This window comes from Colletotrichum destructivum, chromosome 3, assembly GCF_034447905.1.
Source record: "Colletotrichum destructivum chromosome 3, complete sequence".
Lineage (NCBI taxonomy): Eukaryota > Fungi > Ascomycota > Sordariomycetes > Glomerellales > Glomerellaceae > Colletotrichum > Colletotrichum destructivum.
Window position 1 is genome coordinate 2,678,768 of NC_085898.1, and position 14,063 is coordinate 2,692,830.

Below are 14,063 nucleotides of genomic sequence, written 5' to 3' on the forward strand. Positions count from 1 at the left end.
AATATGATCGATGCATTAGAGGGTGATTATGCCGGACGGACCAGCGGGTTTGTTGCTTGCTTGCGTCCTTCCTTACACATTTCGGCCAAGCTTCAGACCCCTGGCTACCCGCTCGTGCTTCATTTATAATATATCCTACCGTCAAGGAACCGACGATGCTGCCGTTTTTGATCCGTTACGGTTTTCTCTCTCGCCGTGTCGCCTTCTCCGATGCTGGCTGTCTCCCCTTAAAGTATGTCAGTGTTGCCTTTCTGCTTCTTCGTCTAAAGACGATTCTGCATCTTACCTTCCTACATTTCTCCATGTGCTGGCCGCTCGATACTTCCCTCAGAAGAGTCTAAACTAAAAAGTACCCAACAGCCTTTTACCGCGCGCTGGTAAGGAGAGCATGAGTATGGCAGGCCTGACGGTATATTGCCAATGTAGCCAGGCTTCGAAAGTAAAGGGGCACAGGTTTTGATGATCAGTCTTACCCGGTGTCACAGTACCTTCGTGTTAGGCACGAGCTCTTTTTATTTTCTTTGCCTTCGTGTCCAGTGGATGAAGACGGGGTTTGTTTTGTTTTTGTTTTTTGCGATGCCGGCGTCGGGAGAAGGCGGTAACAGTTGTGGTGACGATATGTCTTGTGCTGTTAGAACCGGTCATGATGCGAACGAAGTGATGGGACAGTTTTCTGGGGATGATCTGGCTTTCTGCATGAATAAAAATGAGGCTTCTTCAATTGATCTATTGATTAGGCCAGTGTCTCGCTACTCAAGTTCACGTGAATTGGCTAACTTGTGTGTTCTCAAGGTTGCGGCGCAACGAAGGGGGGGGGGTAGTAATCCAAACACAGCAGAGAAGCAGATTAGGTCCCGACACTCCTTCCTTCCCTTTCTGTCCCCCTTCCCTTTCTATAGTCTCCTTCCATCTTCACCTCTCTTCATCACTTCAATTTTTCATCCACCGAATTCCTGTCAAAACTCCATTTCACAACCTATCGCGCACGAAAATCACCCCAAGCGACAACTCCTTCCAACCAACCCCCCCTTCCCCCGATGGAACCAGTCATGTCTGAAGCCCCTGAGGCAGCGGCTGAAAATGCCGTGCCTTTTCGTTCGTGGGATGAAGAGATCAAGCAACTTTGCGCCTCCATAGAGAAAAATCGCGGCTTCTCTTACTTCAAGGTTACGGGACCCCCTTCTTCCGGCAAGACAACGACGGTTGCAGCACGCGCGGCCAAGGCGACCATGAACCTCAAAAAAGGTGCCTTATTCGCCGTACCCACGCTGATGGAGGCAGAATTCATCTCTACCTCATCAAATGCACAAAATCTCGATTCGGTTACCTTTAGCTGGTCAGACTTCTTGTGGGGTGAAGATTCCCAGGCCCTCGAGGAAATGCTGAGAAAAGGCACCACGTTGATTGTCAAACTGAACGGTCAGCGGACCTTGGCCTCCGACCTCGCCCAGGCAGCCATTTACCAACTGATCGAACAGGAGCGGCAAAACCCAGATTGGGCATTCACCCTGGTCGTTCTAGCCTCGTTCGACATACCATGTTACCACGTCCTCGGAAACCTCGACCTCCCATGCACGGTCTTGGGCCACGATCTCGAGGATCCCAAGTCGGTCGAACAAGCACTTAGTTCCCGCTGCTACAACCTCGACCCACAGATCGACTGGGATGCATATGTGGAGCAGTTGATCATGGATGCAGACCGACAACAAGACCCATCTACAATCATCTGTTTCCTTCCGCTGAACAGCCTCAACAACTCTGTACATCTGGCATTCAGCCGAAATTGGAAAGTGTGCAACACCCGAACGCTCCACTACCAAGCTGAGTTCCTGAAGTGGTACCGGTACGAAACCAGCCCAATGGCGAGCTGCGCCTTAGTTGTACTTGACCAAGTATCAGACATCACGGCCTGCAGCGTGGATCTGCCCAACATAAGAGACATTGTGTTGGCAAGATCCACCCGAAAATTGATGTTCGATCCCGTCATGGGTCAAGTCATGGAGAATGACGTTCTCTACCCACGAAAAGAAATGCATCATCAGATAGGGTACTTAGAAAGGCCCAGAAACCTGAGGATGTCGCATTACACTGCAACTTCAACCTCGACGAGGCACTGTGTACAGCGCCTTGGAACCCAAACCCGACGACGGAGCAGAAGTCGGCCTTTGAATGGTTCTACGCCTGCAGTCCCAAATGGCCCGATATTCCAGTGCGCGAATGGCCAGTTAGCTTCCCCTATGACAGAACCCTTGCCGACAGCGTTGCCTCACAACTCCTGTGGCTGGAAGTCATTGAACCAGGAGACAAAACAGCGAGCTTCAGGATCAAGACGGGTTTTGTCGGTCTTCCATGATTGAGATAGCGTGTCAATTAAGCAAGATAGTTAAGAAACAAAAATCGAACTCATTGTTTCTCGATTGCCTCCCGTGCGTATGTACACCAGAAGAGTGACATGGCCGATCATCTTGTCCAGTTCTGTTGAAACTGCGGTGAAAGCATATTCTCCTAGAAGACACTATGAGTTTGTGATCCGTTCCGACGATGTCAATTACAGTAACAGTCATTGCCATAGCTGTTTGTCTTAGTCATTGAGGGGGCATAGACCGTCATTCATGTTGCTCTGTTAGCAGGAACAAGAAGAAAGGTACGCAAGTCTAGGCGGTGCAAGTTGTTGACGATGGGGGGGGGGGGCTCTCATGCACTTGGTAAGTGTATATGCTGAATGGGATGTCGCATGTCATGGACCTAGGTAAAGTATGTGTGGTTTGGCACGGGAGTCCGGCCCCACTCGAATTCTACTCATCTCGCTTACCTCATCAAGACCTCGACTTGGAAAGCGCTCACGATTGAAGCTCAACTTTACCTACTTACTTCCACGGTCAGACAGCATTTTACATCCGAGTCAACGTGACAGTCATGGCTGAGCATCCGGCATTCACACTAGCGGGCCTGTGTAAGTCTCCAACACCTGGAAGCCGACCATCGGTTACACCACACGGCCAATGCTTACCCACCCGCGTCGTTCTACAGTGGCTGGCGGCGGCACCTTCGGCTTCTACCGCACGCGTTCCAAGCCGTCTCTCATTGCAGGCCTGACTCTCGGCGCCAGCTTTGCCTGCGCAGGTCAGGCTTCCCTCCCCCCGCCCACGCGGCATAGAACCGCAATTGTGCTTACCGGAACCCTCGCCCGCCCCTGCTGACCGGAATCCCGTAGGATATCTCCTCAAGAAGAACAAGGATTACGGCGCCGAGCTTGCGTTGGGTAGCAGCGTCGTCCTGCTGGGAGCCGGCGCCCAGAGGCTGGTTGCCACGCAAGCCAAGTCGCGCCCGGCCATCGGCCTCAGCGTCGCCGGCGCGCTGTCGACGTACTACTACCAGAAGAAATTCAGAGAATTCCGCTTCGGTGTCTGAACTGATCAGTTTGCCCTGCCTCAATTTCACGCGCGCAAAGGAAGGGAGGGGATGTCGAATCGTGTTTCCTTTTCCGTCCTCCCGAGAAACCGAGGGAGCCTTGTAACAACAATTAGATTCGACTTCTCCGACGAATAGCAAATGTCTTGGATTACGATGTGGTGTAGGACTTATGTTGTATGTGTCTAGCAAACCGGCGCTGTCCTCAAGGCAGCGCAAATCGCAGACGATCAAGTTGAACAAATCCAAGAGAGCGGGCACGCAGCTATCCTCAAGCTTTGTAGCCGCAGCAATTGGGTGGTCATGCGGACCAAAGACGCTGTGAGTGATGCTTTTGATGAGGGCTTCCTGCTCTGGACGGTGAGCAGTTTTGGCTGAGTACAACTCAGAACATCGGTTGAGGAAGACCTCTCTGGGGACGGTCGGCTGGGTTATAGTCACAAGATCACGTCTTGCGATTACACACCGTTGCGCGCCTAGCTACTTTGATCCCTCCACTTCTAGCGTATAGACTTAGTGCTCTCTGATGGCATGGCGAGCATTGTTGCTGTAGAGTCTATCTGGATAGTGCTAACAGGTGAGATGCTTCGCTCATCCACCATATTCACAAGGACCTAAGACCCGAGCTAAATATGTAACCATCCTGGCATCCATTGCCATCATAAAAGGTCTGAGGTGTCGTGAAAACATGTCGTGAAAACATGACGTGCAACCCACTACGGATCTTTAAACATGAACGACGCTCACTAATCTAAGGACATGATTACGTCCTGTTCTTCACCGCCCGAGAATTCCAACTTCGTCTGGACATCACTCGGACACGGCTGGGCCATCGAGGCGAGTAGGTAGCCCCAACTGGCTCTTACCGAGTATCACGCTGATCGTCGTTACACCGTAAAAGGTGGGCAACAACAGAGTCTACAGGGGACACAGCAGTCACCTTGAGATACCGCATCTCTACCTGCTCAAAGGTTCTTCCTCGCACCCTGAGCCTTGAAGGCGGACGAAATCTCTCCATAGGCGACGTAGATGGCATACAAGGGAATGAACACCCACAGCATGTTGAAGAAGACCAGGTAAACCCACAGGTACATGAAGTTGCTGGTGTCCAGGTAGATGTTGCCGGTCAGCCACTCGGGGCAGAAGGTCATAAAGCCTAGCCAAGCGTCAGCCGCGTTGTACTTGGGACAAAGGGGCCCAATATCCAGTCGCCCGACTCACCTCCGTAGAGCTCCGCAGTCGCGATGATGATCATCCAAATATTGACCTTAGGATCGCGCTTGGCAATGCAGTAGCAGATCCAGACCGCCAAAGGTCCGGCACCAAACACGGTCAGAAGCTCCAGCGAGATCACGCCCTGCCCTTCGCATCAGCCTCAGTTCAATCTTGGCCTTCAAGGATGACATACCAAGTCTGCGCCAGCCCACCTCTTATCCGCCCTCGCGTATACCATCCATAGCTGCGCGAAGGGGTTGTCCCCGCCCGCCTGGGCGCCATAGATGCGGTCCGAATGGCCCAGGAAGTTCGCGGGCGTCGGGTGAAACCCACCAAGGTCGGCATTGGGCACGTCGGCGAGCGGGATGTAGGATAAAAAGCAGTGGTATAGGAAGCTGCCCTCGAGAAAGAAGTGGATCAGGGCGTCGAATGCGTGCCAGACGAAGAGGACGCGATACCTCGTCGAAGTCGTCGGGTGCAGGACGCGGCGGGATACGGCGATGGCGATGGAGAGGAGGACGACCGTGGCTCCGAGGGATACGAGCGTCGTTTGGTCAAATAGGTCGGGCGGGAGGGTTGAGGATGCGGACGACATGACGAGCAGTTTTCGATTGATTTCAGATTGTTGCTAGAGGGGAAGATGAACGTCAGTGGTGAAAGACTGGGGCACAGTGGCATCGTCCGTCGTTTGCCGGGCGGAAGCTATGGAAACTCGCGAAGTTGGGTTTGATGATCCGTGCGCCGGAATCACAATCCCGGTGGAGAACTTCAGATTCTGGGTTACGGACCATAATAGTATTGACATGGATACCCTTGCCAGTTTTTGATATCTTCATAGTAATGTCAAACTCATGCAGCGTGGATGGAACTAATATTTACCAAACCCAGGTATTGAATGGCAAGGGTTGACAAGATGCTAGTATTTCAAAGATATCAATTCATTATCAAGTGACACGTTTGCATAAAAGACACATTTTGTTGACTTAGCAATGTAGTGGCATTATGGCTATTCTAGGTGAAGAATCCGTAATCGTTCCCAGGCGTCATTGCCTCATTGCTGATCCCGTTCCGTTCCAAACGCCTTTCCTTGAATCCCTTGACAATTGTTGGGGTATCATAAGAGAGATTTAGTGCTTGGCAGACTCCTTGTAGCCCTCGCCCTTGAAGTCGTGCTTCTGCTCGTCGACCTTGTCGCTGACAGCATCCTTGGCAGCGGAGGCACTGGAAGGCATGTTAGTATGGCAATGTGCCAAATCGAAGTAGGCTGAAGCTTACCGGTTGCCGATGGAGACGTTGTCATCCTTGGCGACCTGCTTGTTGGTCTCCTTGGAGGCGGTGGCACCGGCCTGCTGAACAGACTCGGAGACGTAGTTGGCGGCGTTCTTGATGGTGTCCATTTTGATGGTTGGGTTGTTTGATTTGGTTGGTTGTTTGTGAAAGTTGATTGAGATTGTTTGTTTGTGAGTGTGATGAAGAAGAAAAGAAAGGCTGGAAGAGGTGGTGGGAAGAAGAGGTTTATATAAGAAGTTGGGAGCACCTTGAAGTCGCCCGTGAGGGAAGGCAGGCAGCCATTGCCTCATGCGTCGTGGTGCCTTCCTTCCTACGTTGCGGAAGTTGCCCCGCTGGTCTTGCCTTCCGTGCTTGAGATCATTTACAGCCAAACTGGAAGCGAGTGGGGTGTGATGCATGTAGCTTGCCACCCAGCACATTAGGGAAAGGTACCTCAGGCGTGCCCCTCCATCATCTGCCCCTCCCCCTCGTTTGACCCTTTCCCGAGAGACAATCAATGCTCGTGCCTCTTGTGCTTTCTCTCCCTGCGCACGTATTGCCCCTCCTCCGCTGGGCTTGTCCACTCGTGGTTGTAGCGCAGTTTCACCCCATCAGGCAAGGACGCTCAGGGTCTATCATGTGAACTGAAGGGGATGGCGTCATGGACTGCGGTCCTACCAGGGCCTTCTTCGCAGTCACTTCAGTTAGAAGGGGTCATGAAAGGATTGTAGGGACGTTGCCGTAGAACCAACGCGGTGATCTCTATCAAAAACGACCAAAGCTTGCCCCGGTTCGGGTGCAGTCTCACCAGCCACAAAATGGAGCTCTGGCTTTTGCGGGAGCTCCTCCTTCATGTAAATGACGTCACAAGAACCTTGGAGGCAGGAACAGACATGCGCAAACGTCATAGTGCCCCCGCGTCTGCAGAGGCTTGTCTGAAGTACGTACCCATCTCCCGCCCGCTCAACGAGACCTCCACTTCTCCAGCTGCAGAACTGGAGTTGGTTGATCCCATCCGTGTTTGCAGCAAAGACATACCACATGCAAAAGAGCAGAGTATTGCTCGCGCTCGTCGCGTAATGTTGGCCGGCAAGATACGTCAGCCTGTCGATTGCACGCAGTGGCCAGCCAACCAGCCTACAACGACAGGCAGGCAGGCGGGCCATCGGGAAGATGGCATTCTTTGCAAATCTCGATCATGTCGTTGCTTCCCCACCTTCTGAGATAGGTATCGTCTCTCGTCATTGGAAGCACCTCCACACTTGGCTTGACACCCCAAAGGTTAAGACCACCAGAGGCAAGGAGCTCTCCTAGAAGCTTGCAGCCACAATGGATCACGAGCGACGAAAGCAAAGGGGCCAAGCAGAGAGCACAGGGCAAGGACAAGGTAGACAGCGCAAGCAAGCATCTGCCAAACCGCCGGAGCGCACAGACCAGAAAGCCGACCGGACCACAACAACTACCGTGCCGCTGATTCGCTCCGTCGTCGCAGAGCGCCGTGCACCATGACGCCATTATTAGGTAGCTTCGTGCTTTGGGTCTAGGGAGGACCGTTCTGGACCGCTCAAAGCGTTTGACGAGCCACGACTCACGAGAGGGAAAGAGATAATTAGTACGCTAAGCTGCCTGCCCGCTTCGTCCGGCAAGATACGGGTTTCATTTCGATACTTGTGCAGCCCGGTCGAATTCCCGCAACGAAACAGAGGATTGTTTCCCGATTCGCCCCTGGACATCCGGACGACTCTATGTCATCGAGATCTCTTCCCTTGGCTCACGAGCGAAACCTCCACCCCCCTCCCCGGTATTGTTCCCAAGCATGGTAATCCCCATACAGATACAATCAGCTTCGTGCCCGGACGTTCTTCTCCGATTCAGAGCGGCTGAGTGTCTTGGAGAATGGGAAGACCCCCCGCCGCTGTCTCGTGCGATGCATGATACTTGATGCTTCTGAGACCCAGCTTTGTCTTCAAGCTGACGAATACGATGCGAGGAAACGACTGATGCGCTTCCCAACACAGCAAGTACTTACCCGCCTGATGCGACAGGGGCGAACATGCCGGTACCGTCGACTGCCCATCAAAATTCAATTGACGAAATATGCGCATCACAGCAAGCGGAATCTCGCCGGTTCCGCCATCCCATCCGCCACATCCCTCTATCCACTTGTCCAGATCTTCGTCGCTGACATCAGCTCCTGATCTCGTGCGCTCTCCCAGTTTGCTCTCTTCACCGCACGACTCCCTCAGGCCGAAAACACCAAACGCAGGAATACGTCACCACAACGACATATTGAAAACACGTCAGTTTCCCTTTCCTCGGCTATCTCCCCTCTTGAGCATCCAAGCCCACGCGGATCCTGACGGACCCCGGACGTATGCCAGACTCCTCTTCCGCCCCCCAATTACGCATCGCTCACTCCCAGACATACAATCATCCGGTGGTTCTCTCGGATATCATCCTCCATTCCACTCAATAAGGTAAGGCTGTGTAGTGTAAATCAGCGGGGCCTGGCGTCGTCAGATACTGAGCCTCGGAGTCTCATGTGGCCCCGCCGCCGCTCCGGGGCCACGTCGACGTCTGGTAAAGCTTTTGTTGAGCTGGCATATTGGAGCTCGCTCGTGTGCTGCTAACGTTTGTTGACAGTCTTAGCTTGCCCTCTGGTCTCGGACAAGTGCTTGTGCCTGGCTTGTGTTGTTAACCAACTCTAGCATGCGGGCGACACATCAACTCGCGCTCTATTTGCTCAAGCTAGGATGCTTCGTATGAACTGTCTCTCGAACCCGCCCGCGCCGCGTGTCTCTCTGGACCATGCATCCGTCGGCGCCCTTGGATTTACTCCCTCTCGTGACCTGTGGACACGCGGGCAATTGCAATTAGCCAATGTACCCGATCCAATGACCCGCGCAAGGGGGGAGGGGGAACACAAGACGAGACAAGCAAACACTGAGCTACGGAACGCCGCAGCGATCGTGGACGCTAAGGCACGCCTGGCGTGGCCCCCGCCTGCCAGCTTTCCCCGTGCAGCGATTCCCGCAGCCCCTGATGATCGATGCCAGAGTTGGTCATCGACCGCATCGGCGGGTAAGACCGCACGTCCGTTCGGGGTCGGGGCAGCGGGGCCAAACCTCTGACCTCGGATATGTCTTGATGGCGGTGTCGATCCCCCATTAGGATTGAGGGGTACAGTGGCTTCTTTTGATGCTTTCGCCTAAGCCAGCGCTTGGGGAGAATGCTTCGGGACGAGGCTTTCTGGGCGGTGGTCAAGATGCGCGTGTAAGGTTCGTCGTAGAATGCTCAATGCCAGTGGCCTAGTACTAGTGGTTACGGCTACTTGGCATCGCAGCCTTTGCCGGCAATGATGTTCCTGGACCACAAGGCATGTGCCTGGACCCGGCGTGATATGGGTCTGTTTGGCGGGTGCTCGGCACTCCGCTCGTAGGCTTTTGGCAAAGCGGTGTCGGTTCTGCTCATTTCCTGTTCAAGCCACCCAGAGCTTCGGCTTGGAGGGCACACAGTGTGCCAAACGATGTGAGAATGCCGTCCCATCCGAGACGAGAGATCGTAATGGGTAGCTTCACGATGGGTATGCTCTCTCGCGGGTGTTCTGTTGGTGCACCCGCCACATGGATCCCTCATGCGGGTACCGCAGCCCGCTAGATGGGTTACTGGAAGTGTACAGACCGTGTCCAGTCCAGGATTGCATCATCTATCTTTCCTCCATGATTGCTTCGACTCAGCAAGTCTTTGTGTGTTGTAAAACATTGAGCCTCAAATGATAAAAAGGCATGGGTCACCGTTTTGGGGCCGGGGATGAAAGGCAAGTAGCGTTTGTCTGGCTTTTGAGACACCCCGTGCATGCATGGACACCACCGGGAGCCGCTTCCATCTTGTTGTTTCTTTTTCTCAAAAGGTTTAAGCTTGACCGACATCAATAGCCCAGCTACCTTGGCGGTCGACGCCCTGGATCGCAGGAAGACGCGGCGATCGACCATCGTGGAAACTCTCCTTATGTCGGCGAGATCGCCATGGCGGGAAACCGCATCCAGAAATGCCGTCTATGTGGAATCGCAATTTGTGAAACCCCGAGCCATCACTCAAGACGCACCTTCAAAGGCGGTGTCAACCTGCCGATGATCTCTCCATGCACTTCCCTCAGCCCCTGCAAGACAAGTAGGTCCTCCGCACGCACGCCATCTTCCGTCTCGCCAGGCCCCCCCAGGAACGGCTTCCAAGGCCACTCGCTGGCTTCACACGTATCCCACCCTGCAATGGTCCCGTTGGCGGGGACTGTCGGCTCCGGCGGGACAACACCCTTTTGCAAGTAGTCCCGGATCTTCATGATGGCGCAGAGCGATGTCGCGGCCAGAGTGCAATGGCCCTCGGCCTTGAGCTCGAAAAGGCCGGCGCCGGCGAATCTCTGCGACATCGCGACGGCCGAGGAGAGAGGAGTGACGGGATCGTGGGTATTGCCTGCGAATAGGATCGGGAAGGAAGTGTTGATCGGGTTTGGGCTCTGGAGGTTCGCGTCCCAGTCGGGGCTGGGGAACTTAGCTTCCACGTCCCAGTCTTCGCAGACCATCATAATGGACGTCCACTGGGAGTTGTAAATCAGCTACTTGTCGTCCGAGGGGACGAGGGGGGCGAGGGAGACTTACGACGTCTGCGAACGAAGCCGTGTACTTAGACACCTCGTTAAGCGTCTCCTCCCATGTCTCATTTCGCTACCAGGTCGGCCCCTCGTCAGCATCGTCCCCCACCATCGTCCACAGCACGACTTACACGATACCGCTGGTCACTACATCCGATGGCCGGCGCGCTCTCTTCGGGGTAAATTAGCAGCTTCAGAGTTGGGTCGCGGATGAAGCCGAAATCCGGCGCGATCACCCAGTCGGAGAGGTCGTCTCCGACGAAGACGCGGTTCAGGAAGTTGGCCAACAAAGGGAAGATCCTGGTGGGAGAGTACAATGATGTGAAAAGCACCTTCTTGACATCGGCCTCCATCAATACGACGGGCATGTGCCCCAGGCGAGATACAACGATAACTGGTTCGTCTCGCAACTTGGCCATGACTTGCTCGTATCGTTTCTTGATGGGGTCCGGGCCATCATCGCCATCACGGAAGAGGGCGCAGTCGTTACTGGCGGAATGACAGTAGTAGAAGAGCTTGTCGAGGATTGCGTCTGCGTCTTGCATGCTCGAGATCCACGACTGCCGTGTTGTCAATATGCCGTATTGTGAACGAAATCCGGATGGGAGAAACTCACGGGCGTATCATACGACCTGGAGTCTACAACACCGTCAAGAACCAATCGCCCCACCAAGTCAGCTGGAGAAAACAAATGATGTTAGCCGTCTTGTCCGGGAGCCACCGATGAATACGTGAGAGGAGCGTACGATACATGGCCGCAAAGGTCTGGCCAAGAAACGTGCCGTAGCTGAAGCCCCAGTAAACGAGCTTGCCCTTGGTAGAAGGCGGAGGCGCCTCGCTTGCCGAGAGCATGCCCGCGCTGAGCGGAACGGTGTTGAACCCATTGTCCTCGAGCCAGGCGTCGTGTGCTTCGACAATGGTCTTCATGTCGGCCGCCACATTCGGCGTCGACATGTACCTAAATCCACCCGCATCCCCATCTTTTTGGGAACAAAGCTTGGACAACGCCTTGGCCCTATGGACGAGCTGGTCCGTGGCGCCGGCGGTAGTGTTGGGTAGGCCGACGTCGTGAGCCATCGTATTCCAGGTCAGCCGGTGCAGGTAAGCGAGATTCTTTGCCTCGGTTGAGGACTCGTGGCCTGGCTCAGTATCGACGAAGCAGTCAGCACGGGGTGTCGTGGCTCCAATGCCCCGAGGATCAAAGCCGATGATGTCGATTATGCCTCCGGCGGCCGTCTGGATTGTGGGGCCGAAGGGCGGAAGCGTGAACGTGGTTCCGGATCCGCCAGGCCCGCCGGGGTTGAGAAGAAGCGGGGACTCGGAAAAGCGGCGGGTCTCCAAGCCGTTGCCGAGGCCGGGAAGGAGGACCATGGCGATGTGGACCTTGGGATTGTCGGAGGACAAATTCAGAGGCCGTTGGTAATCCATCGGCACGGTCAAACGGGCGCACATATAGCCACGACCCGTGGGAACCATGCCGGGCAGAGCGCATCGCACCCAGCGCAGCTTCTCGCATGGCGGAATGTCGTCCCAGTCGGTGAAGACAGGGAAAGGCCCGCTCCGCTCCGTGTGGAGAATTGCATTGCGGCCGTCGAGCCAGTCACTGAGTTTCCATGCCCAGATGCCGAAGAGGGCGAGCGCGAGGACGAGAGGCCTTCTCCATTCTCTCCGCTGCGAGTGAACAAGCCGAGAAGGCTTATCTGACTCAGCGAAGCTTTTCGCCGGCATGATTGAAGACATGATAGTGGCAGTAAGGAATTGACAGGAGTCAGGCAACTGACGGTCCCCCAGTTCCAGTGGTGCTGTGGGTGGGTGGATGGATGGATGGATGGATGGATGGATTGTTACTGGGGAAAGGGAAAAGGCGCTGCCGACTACTGCGTCGGGTGTCAGCAGTCAATCAGCAAGGTACAAGCAACCTATCAGGGGGAGGATGATGAGGAGGCAACAGTGAGACGCGGTTGGCGCTGGTGGCTGCACCAGCCAGCGCGGCACGGGGATTTGGTTGGCGTTGACCAGTCATGAGCTCAGACTGACGAGTCATCCTTTCCATTGAACCACTTGGCCAGATACTCGGATGAATCTACTGTGTCTCGTCGAGTAATTGAGATGCAGAAAGCGTGTAAGAGACATTTGGCTGGAATTCTACCGAGCGGCAGTCTCGGTGTATGCACGGTGACTGCGGGAGGAAAGGTCGATGGAGAGACGAGCGCACCGGTCCATACGTCGAGCAATGTGCGAGGAGAAAGCCTGCAGCGCCAAGATCTTCCTCCGTAGCAGCGTCGTGTCCGGGCGTTGGAATATTCCGTCCGTGATATAGGGCAGCCGCGGCAGCGCTAGCGGTGACAGCTTCGATGATGGGAAACGCGGAGACGAGTCAGGAAATGTTGTCGACGAGGTGGTCCAGGGCCCCAGGACAACCGGCAATGGCTTCCTTGACCTCCCGCCTCTTCCGGACCGGCCAGGCCATCTGGCGTGTCTGAGGGTTGGGCTTGGCGTGTACGACCAGCGGCAGACAAGCATCCCGCAGATGTTTCGCTGTTTTGGGTACGTTTTGGGATGGAGTCCGCACGCTCGACATAACCACCCTCTTAGCCCAGCCTGCAAACAAGAAGAAACGGGAATGGGTAGCGCTAGAGAAATGGCGGAGGTTTTCATAGCGGGCAGATCCTGGTGTCTGCTATTCCTTGGAACCCACATAGGGGGGGGGAGACCTTTTTTAGAAGTCGCCCCAAAGGCCATAATCGGTTCCGAAAGCTGACCTATACTCTCCGTACGCAACGCATGAACGGGGGAGGAGAGCCCATTGGGACCGGTTCGTCCAAGAGGTCAACCAGTCAACAGGCGACTTTCGTGAACGTCTCAGGTCATCTTGCGTCGAGAACTATTTTCGGAACGGGAGAAGATGCGACGATTGAAGTCTGCGTATGCACGAGACCTGAAGTCGCTGCTGGTCGTTGACAACCGATCGCCGTGCTGCGTGCTGCTCGTTGGTGCTGTCACGGTCTCAACCGCCGCGGTGGCATTGAAGTGCCGCCTTGCCGGCTTGGCCAGGCCGATCTCAGCGGAAATCACAATTAAGGGGCTTGAATGGCAGAAGCTTGAGACGACAATGTTGTGTCCATCTGAAAGGGGAATCGTTTCTTGGTACAGAGAACGGCCCTGCAAAATTAGGGGAGGCGAAGAGCGTCGGCCAAGGAATGGGAGTGCAACCCTCAGCGATGCTCGCTGTATCATTAGGTCCGGTTCCAGGGCTTTTCTCGGGCCGAATAAGAGCATTTCGTCCTCGCTGGAGTGCAGTTATCTGTCGGTACTTGCAAAAGTGCAACAATTGTCGACAGCTAGCCTTGCAGTTGGGTGATGGCGCATGCACAGGGTCATCCGGGGGGTCTTCTTCGACAGTAACGGCGTGCAAGTCAGTATGGAACAGCCAAGCAAGCTTATGTCGATTAGGCCCCGATTCCCGAAACCGAGAGAACAATCTGATGAGATCATTAGGATGTGCTATGTTCTTGGCCCC

At 54.7% G+C, this 14,063-nt stretch overlaps 6 protein-coding genes across 6 annotated transcripts; 3 read left to right on the top strand and 3 right to left on the bottom strand.

Annotated features, from left to right (window-relative positions):
- Positions 1-1,037: 1,037 nt before the first annotated feature.
- CDEST_04893 (Putative P-loop containing nucleoside triphosphate hydrolase) lies at positions 1,038-2,353 on the top strand (the record flags this gene model as incomplete). Its single annotated transcript, XM_062921052.1, has 2 exons — positions 1,038-2,009; positions 2,060-2,353. 2 exons carry the CDS (start codon positions 1,038-1,040, stop codon positions 2,351-2,353), a joined length of 1,266 nt encoding a protein of 421 aa, XP_062777103.1.
- Positions 2,354-2,825: 472 nt separating this feature from the next.
- On the top strand, positions 2,826-3,663 carry CDEST_04894 (Putative TMEM14 family protein). The gene is made up of 3 exons (XM_062921053.1): positions 2,826-2,953; positions 3,031-3,123; positions 3,215-3,663. Exons 1-3 carry the CDS (start codon positions 2,917-2,919, stop codon positions 3,409-3,411), a joined length of 327 nt encoding a protein of 108 aa, XP_062777104.1. The 5' UTR covers positions 2,826-2,916; the 3' UTR covers positions 3,412-3,663.
- Positions 3,664-3,875: 212 nt separating this feature from the next.
- Positions 3,876-5,328, bottom strand: CDEST_04895 (Putative emopamil-binding protein). The gene is made up of 3 exons (XM_062921054.1): positions 4,820-5,328; positions 4,633-4,768; positions 3,876-4,567 (listed from the first exon to the last, which is right to left on the bottom strand). Exons 1-3 carry the CDS (start codon positions 5,219-5,221, stop codon positions 4,377-4,379), a joined length of 729 nt encoding a protein of 242 aa, XP_062777105.1. The 5' UTR covers positions 5,222-5,328; the 3' UTR covers positions 3,876-4,376.
- Positions 5,329-5,576: 248 nt separating this feature from the next.
- CDEST_04896 (Putative glucose-repressible protein Grg1) lies at positions 5,577-6,335 on the bottom strand (the record flags this gene model as incomplete). Its single annotated transcript, XM_062921055.1, has 2 exons — positions 5,577-5,847; positions 5,902-6,335. 2 exons carry the CDS (start codon positions 6,333-6,335, stop codon positions 5,754-5,756), a joined length of 528 nt encoding a protein of 175 aa, XP_062777106.1. The 3' UTR covers positions 5,577-5,753.
- Positions 6,336-6,382: 47 nt separating this feature from the next.
- CDEST_04897 (uncharacterized protein) lies at positions 6,383-7,369 on the top strand (the record flags this gene model as incomplete). The annotated part of the gene is made up of 2 exons (XM_062921056.1): positions 6,383-7,098; positions 7,191-7,369. Exons 1-2 carry the CDS (start codon positions 6,714-6,716, stop codon positions 7,367-7,369), a joined length of 564 nt encoding a protein of 187 aa, XP_062777107.1. The 5' UTR covers positions 6,383-6,713.
- A 2,333-nt stretch (positions 7,370-9,702) lies between these two features.
- On the bottom strand, positions 9,703-12,441 carry CDEST_04898 (Putative alpha/beta hydrolase-1, peptidase S33 tripeptidyl aminopeptidase-like protein). Its single transcript, XM_062921057.1, has 5 exons — positions 11,290-12,441; positions 11,160-11,221; positions 10,675-11,103; positions 10,551-10,616; positions 9,703-10,489 (listed from the first exon to the last, which is right to left on the bottom strand). The coding sequence occupies exons 1-5, from the start codon at positions 12,281-12,283 to the stop codon at positions 9,986-9,988; spliced, it is 2,055 nt and encodes a 684-aa protein (XP_062777108.1). The 5' UTR covers positions 12,284-12,441; the 3' UTR covers positions 9,703-9,985.
- Positions 12,442-14,063: the final 1,622 nt, after the last annotated feature.

Excerpts from the sequence above, each read along its gene's own strand:
- CDEST_04898 (XM_062921057.1), bottom strand. The coding sequence starts at position 12,283 with ATGTCTTCAATCATGCCGGCGAAAAGCTTCGCTGAGTCAGATAAGCCT. Across the intron at positions 11,222-11,289 it reads GACCTTTGCGGCCATGTATC|CTGACTTGGTGGGGCGATTG; the intron begins GTACGCTCCTCT and ends TGTTTTCTCCAG. Across the intron at positions 10,617-10,674 it reads GTAGTGACCAGCGGTATCGT|CGAAATGAGACATGGGAGGA; the intron begins GTAAGTCGTGCT and ends CCGACCTGGTAG.
- CDEST_04894 (XM_062921053.1), top strand. The coding sequence starts at position 2,917 with ATGGCTGAGCATCCGGCATTCACACTAGCGGGCCTGT. Across the intron at positions 2,954-3,030 it reads ATTCACACTAGCGGGCCTGT|TGGCTGGCGGCGGCACCTTC; the intron begins GTAAGTCTCCAA and ends GTCGTTCTACAG. Across the intron at positions 3,124-3,214 it reads CGCCAGCTTTGCCTGCGCAG|GATATCTCCTCAAGAAGAAC; the intron begins GTCAGGCTTCCC and ends GGAATCCCGTAG.
- CDEST_04895 (XM_062921054.1), bottom strand. The coding sequence starts at position 5,221 with ATGTCGTCCGCATCCTCAACCCTCCCGCCCGACCTATTTGACCAAACG. Across the intron at positions 4,769-4,819 it reads GGTGGGCTGGCGCAGACTTG|GGCGTGATCTCGCTGGAGCT; the intron begins GTATGTCATCCT and ends TGCGAAGGGCAG. Across the intron at positions 4,568-4,632 it reads GACTGCGGAGCTCTACGGAG|GCTTTATGACCTTCTGCCCC; the intron begins GTGAGTCGGGCG and ends ACGCTTGGCTAG.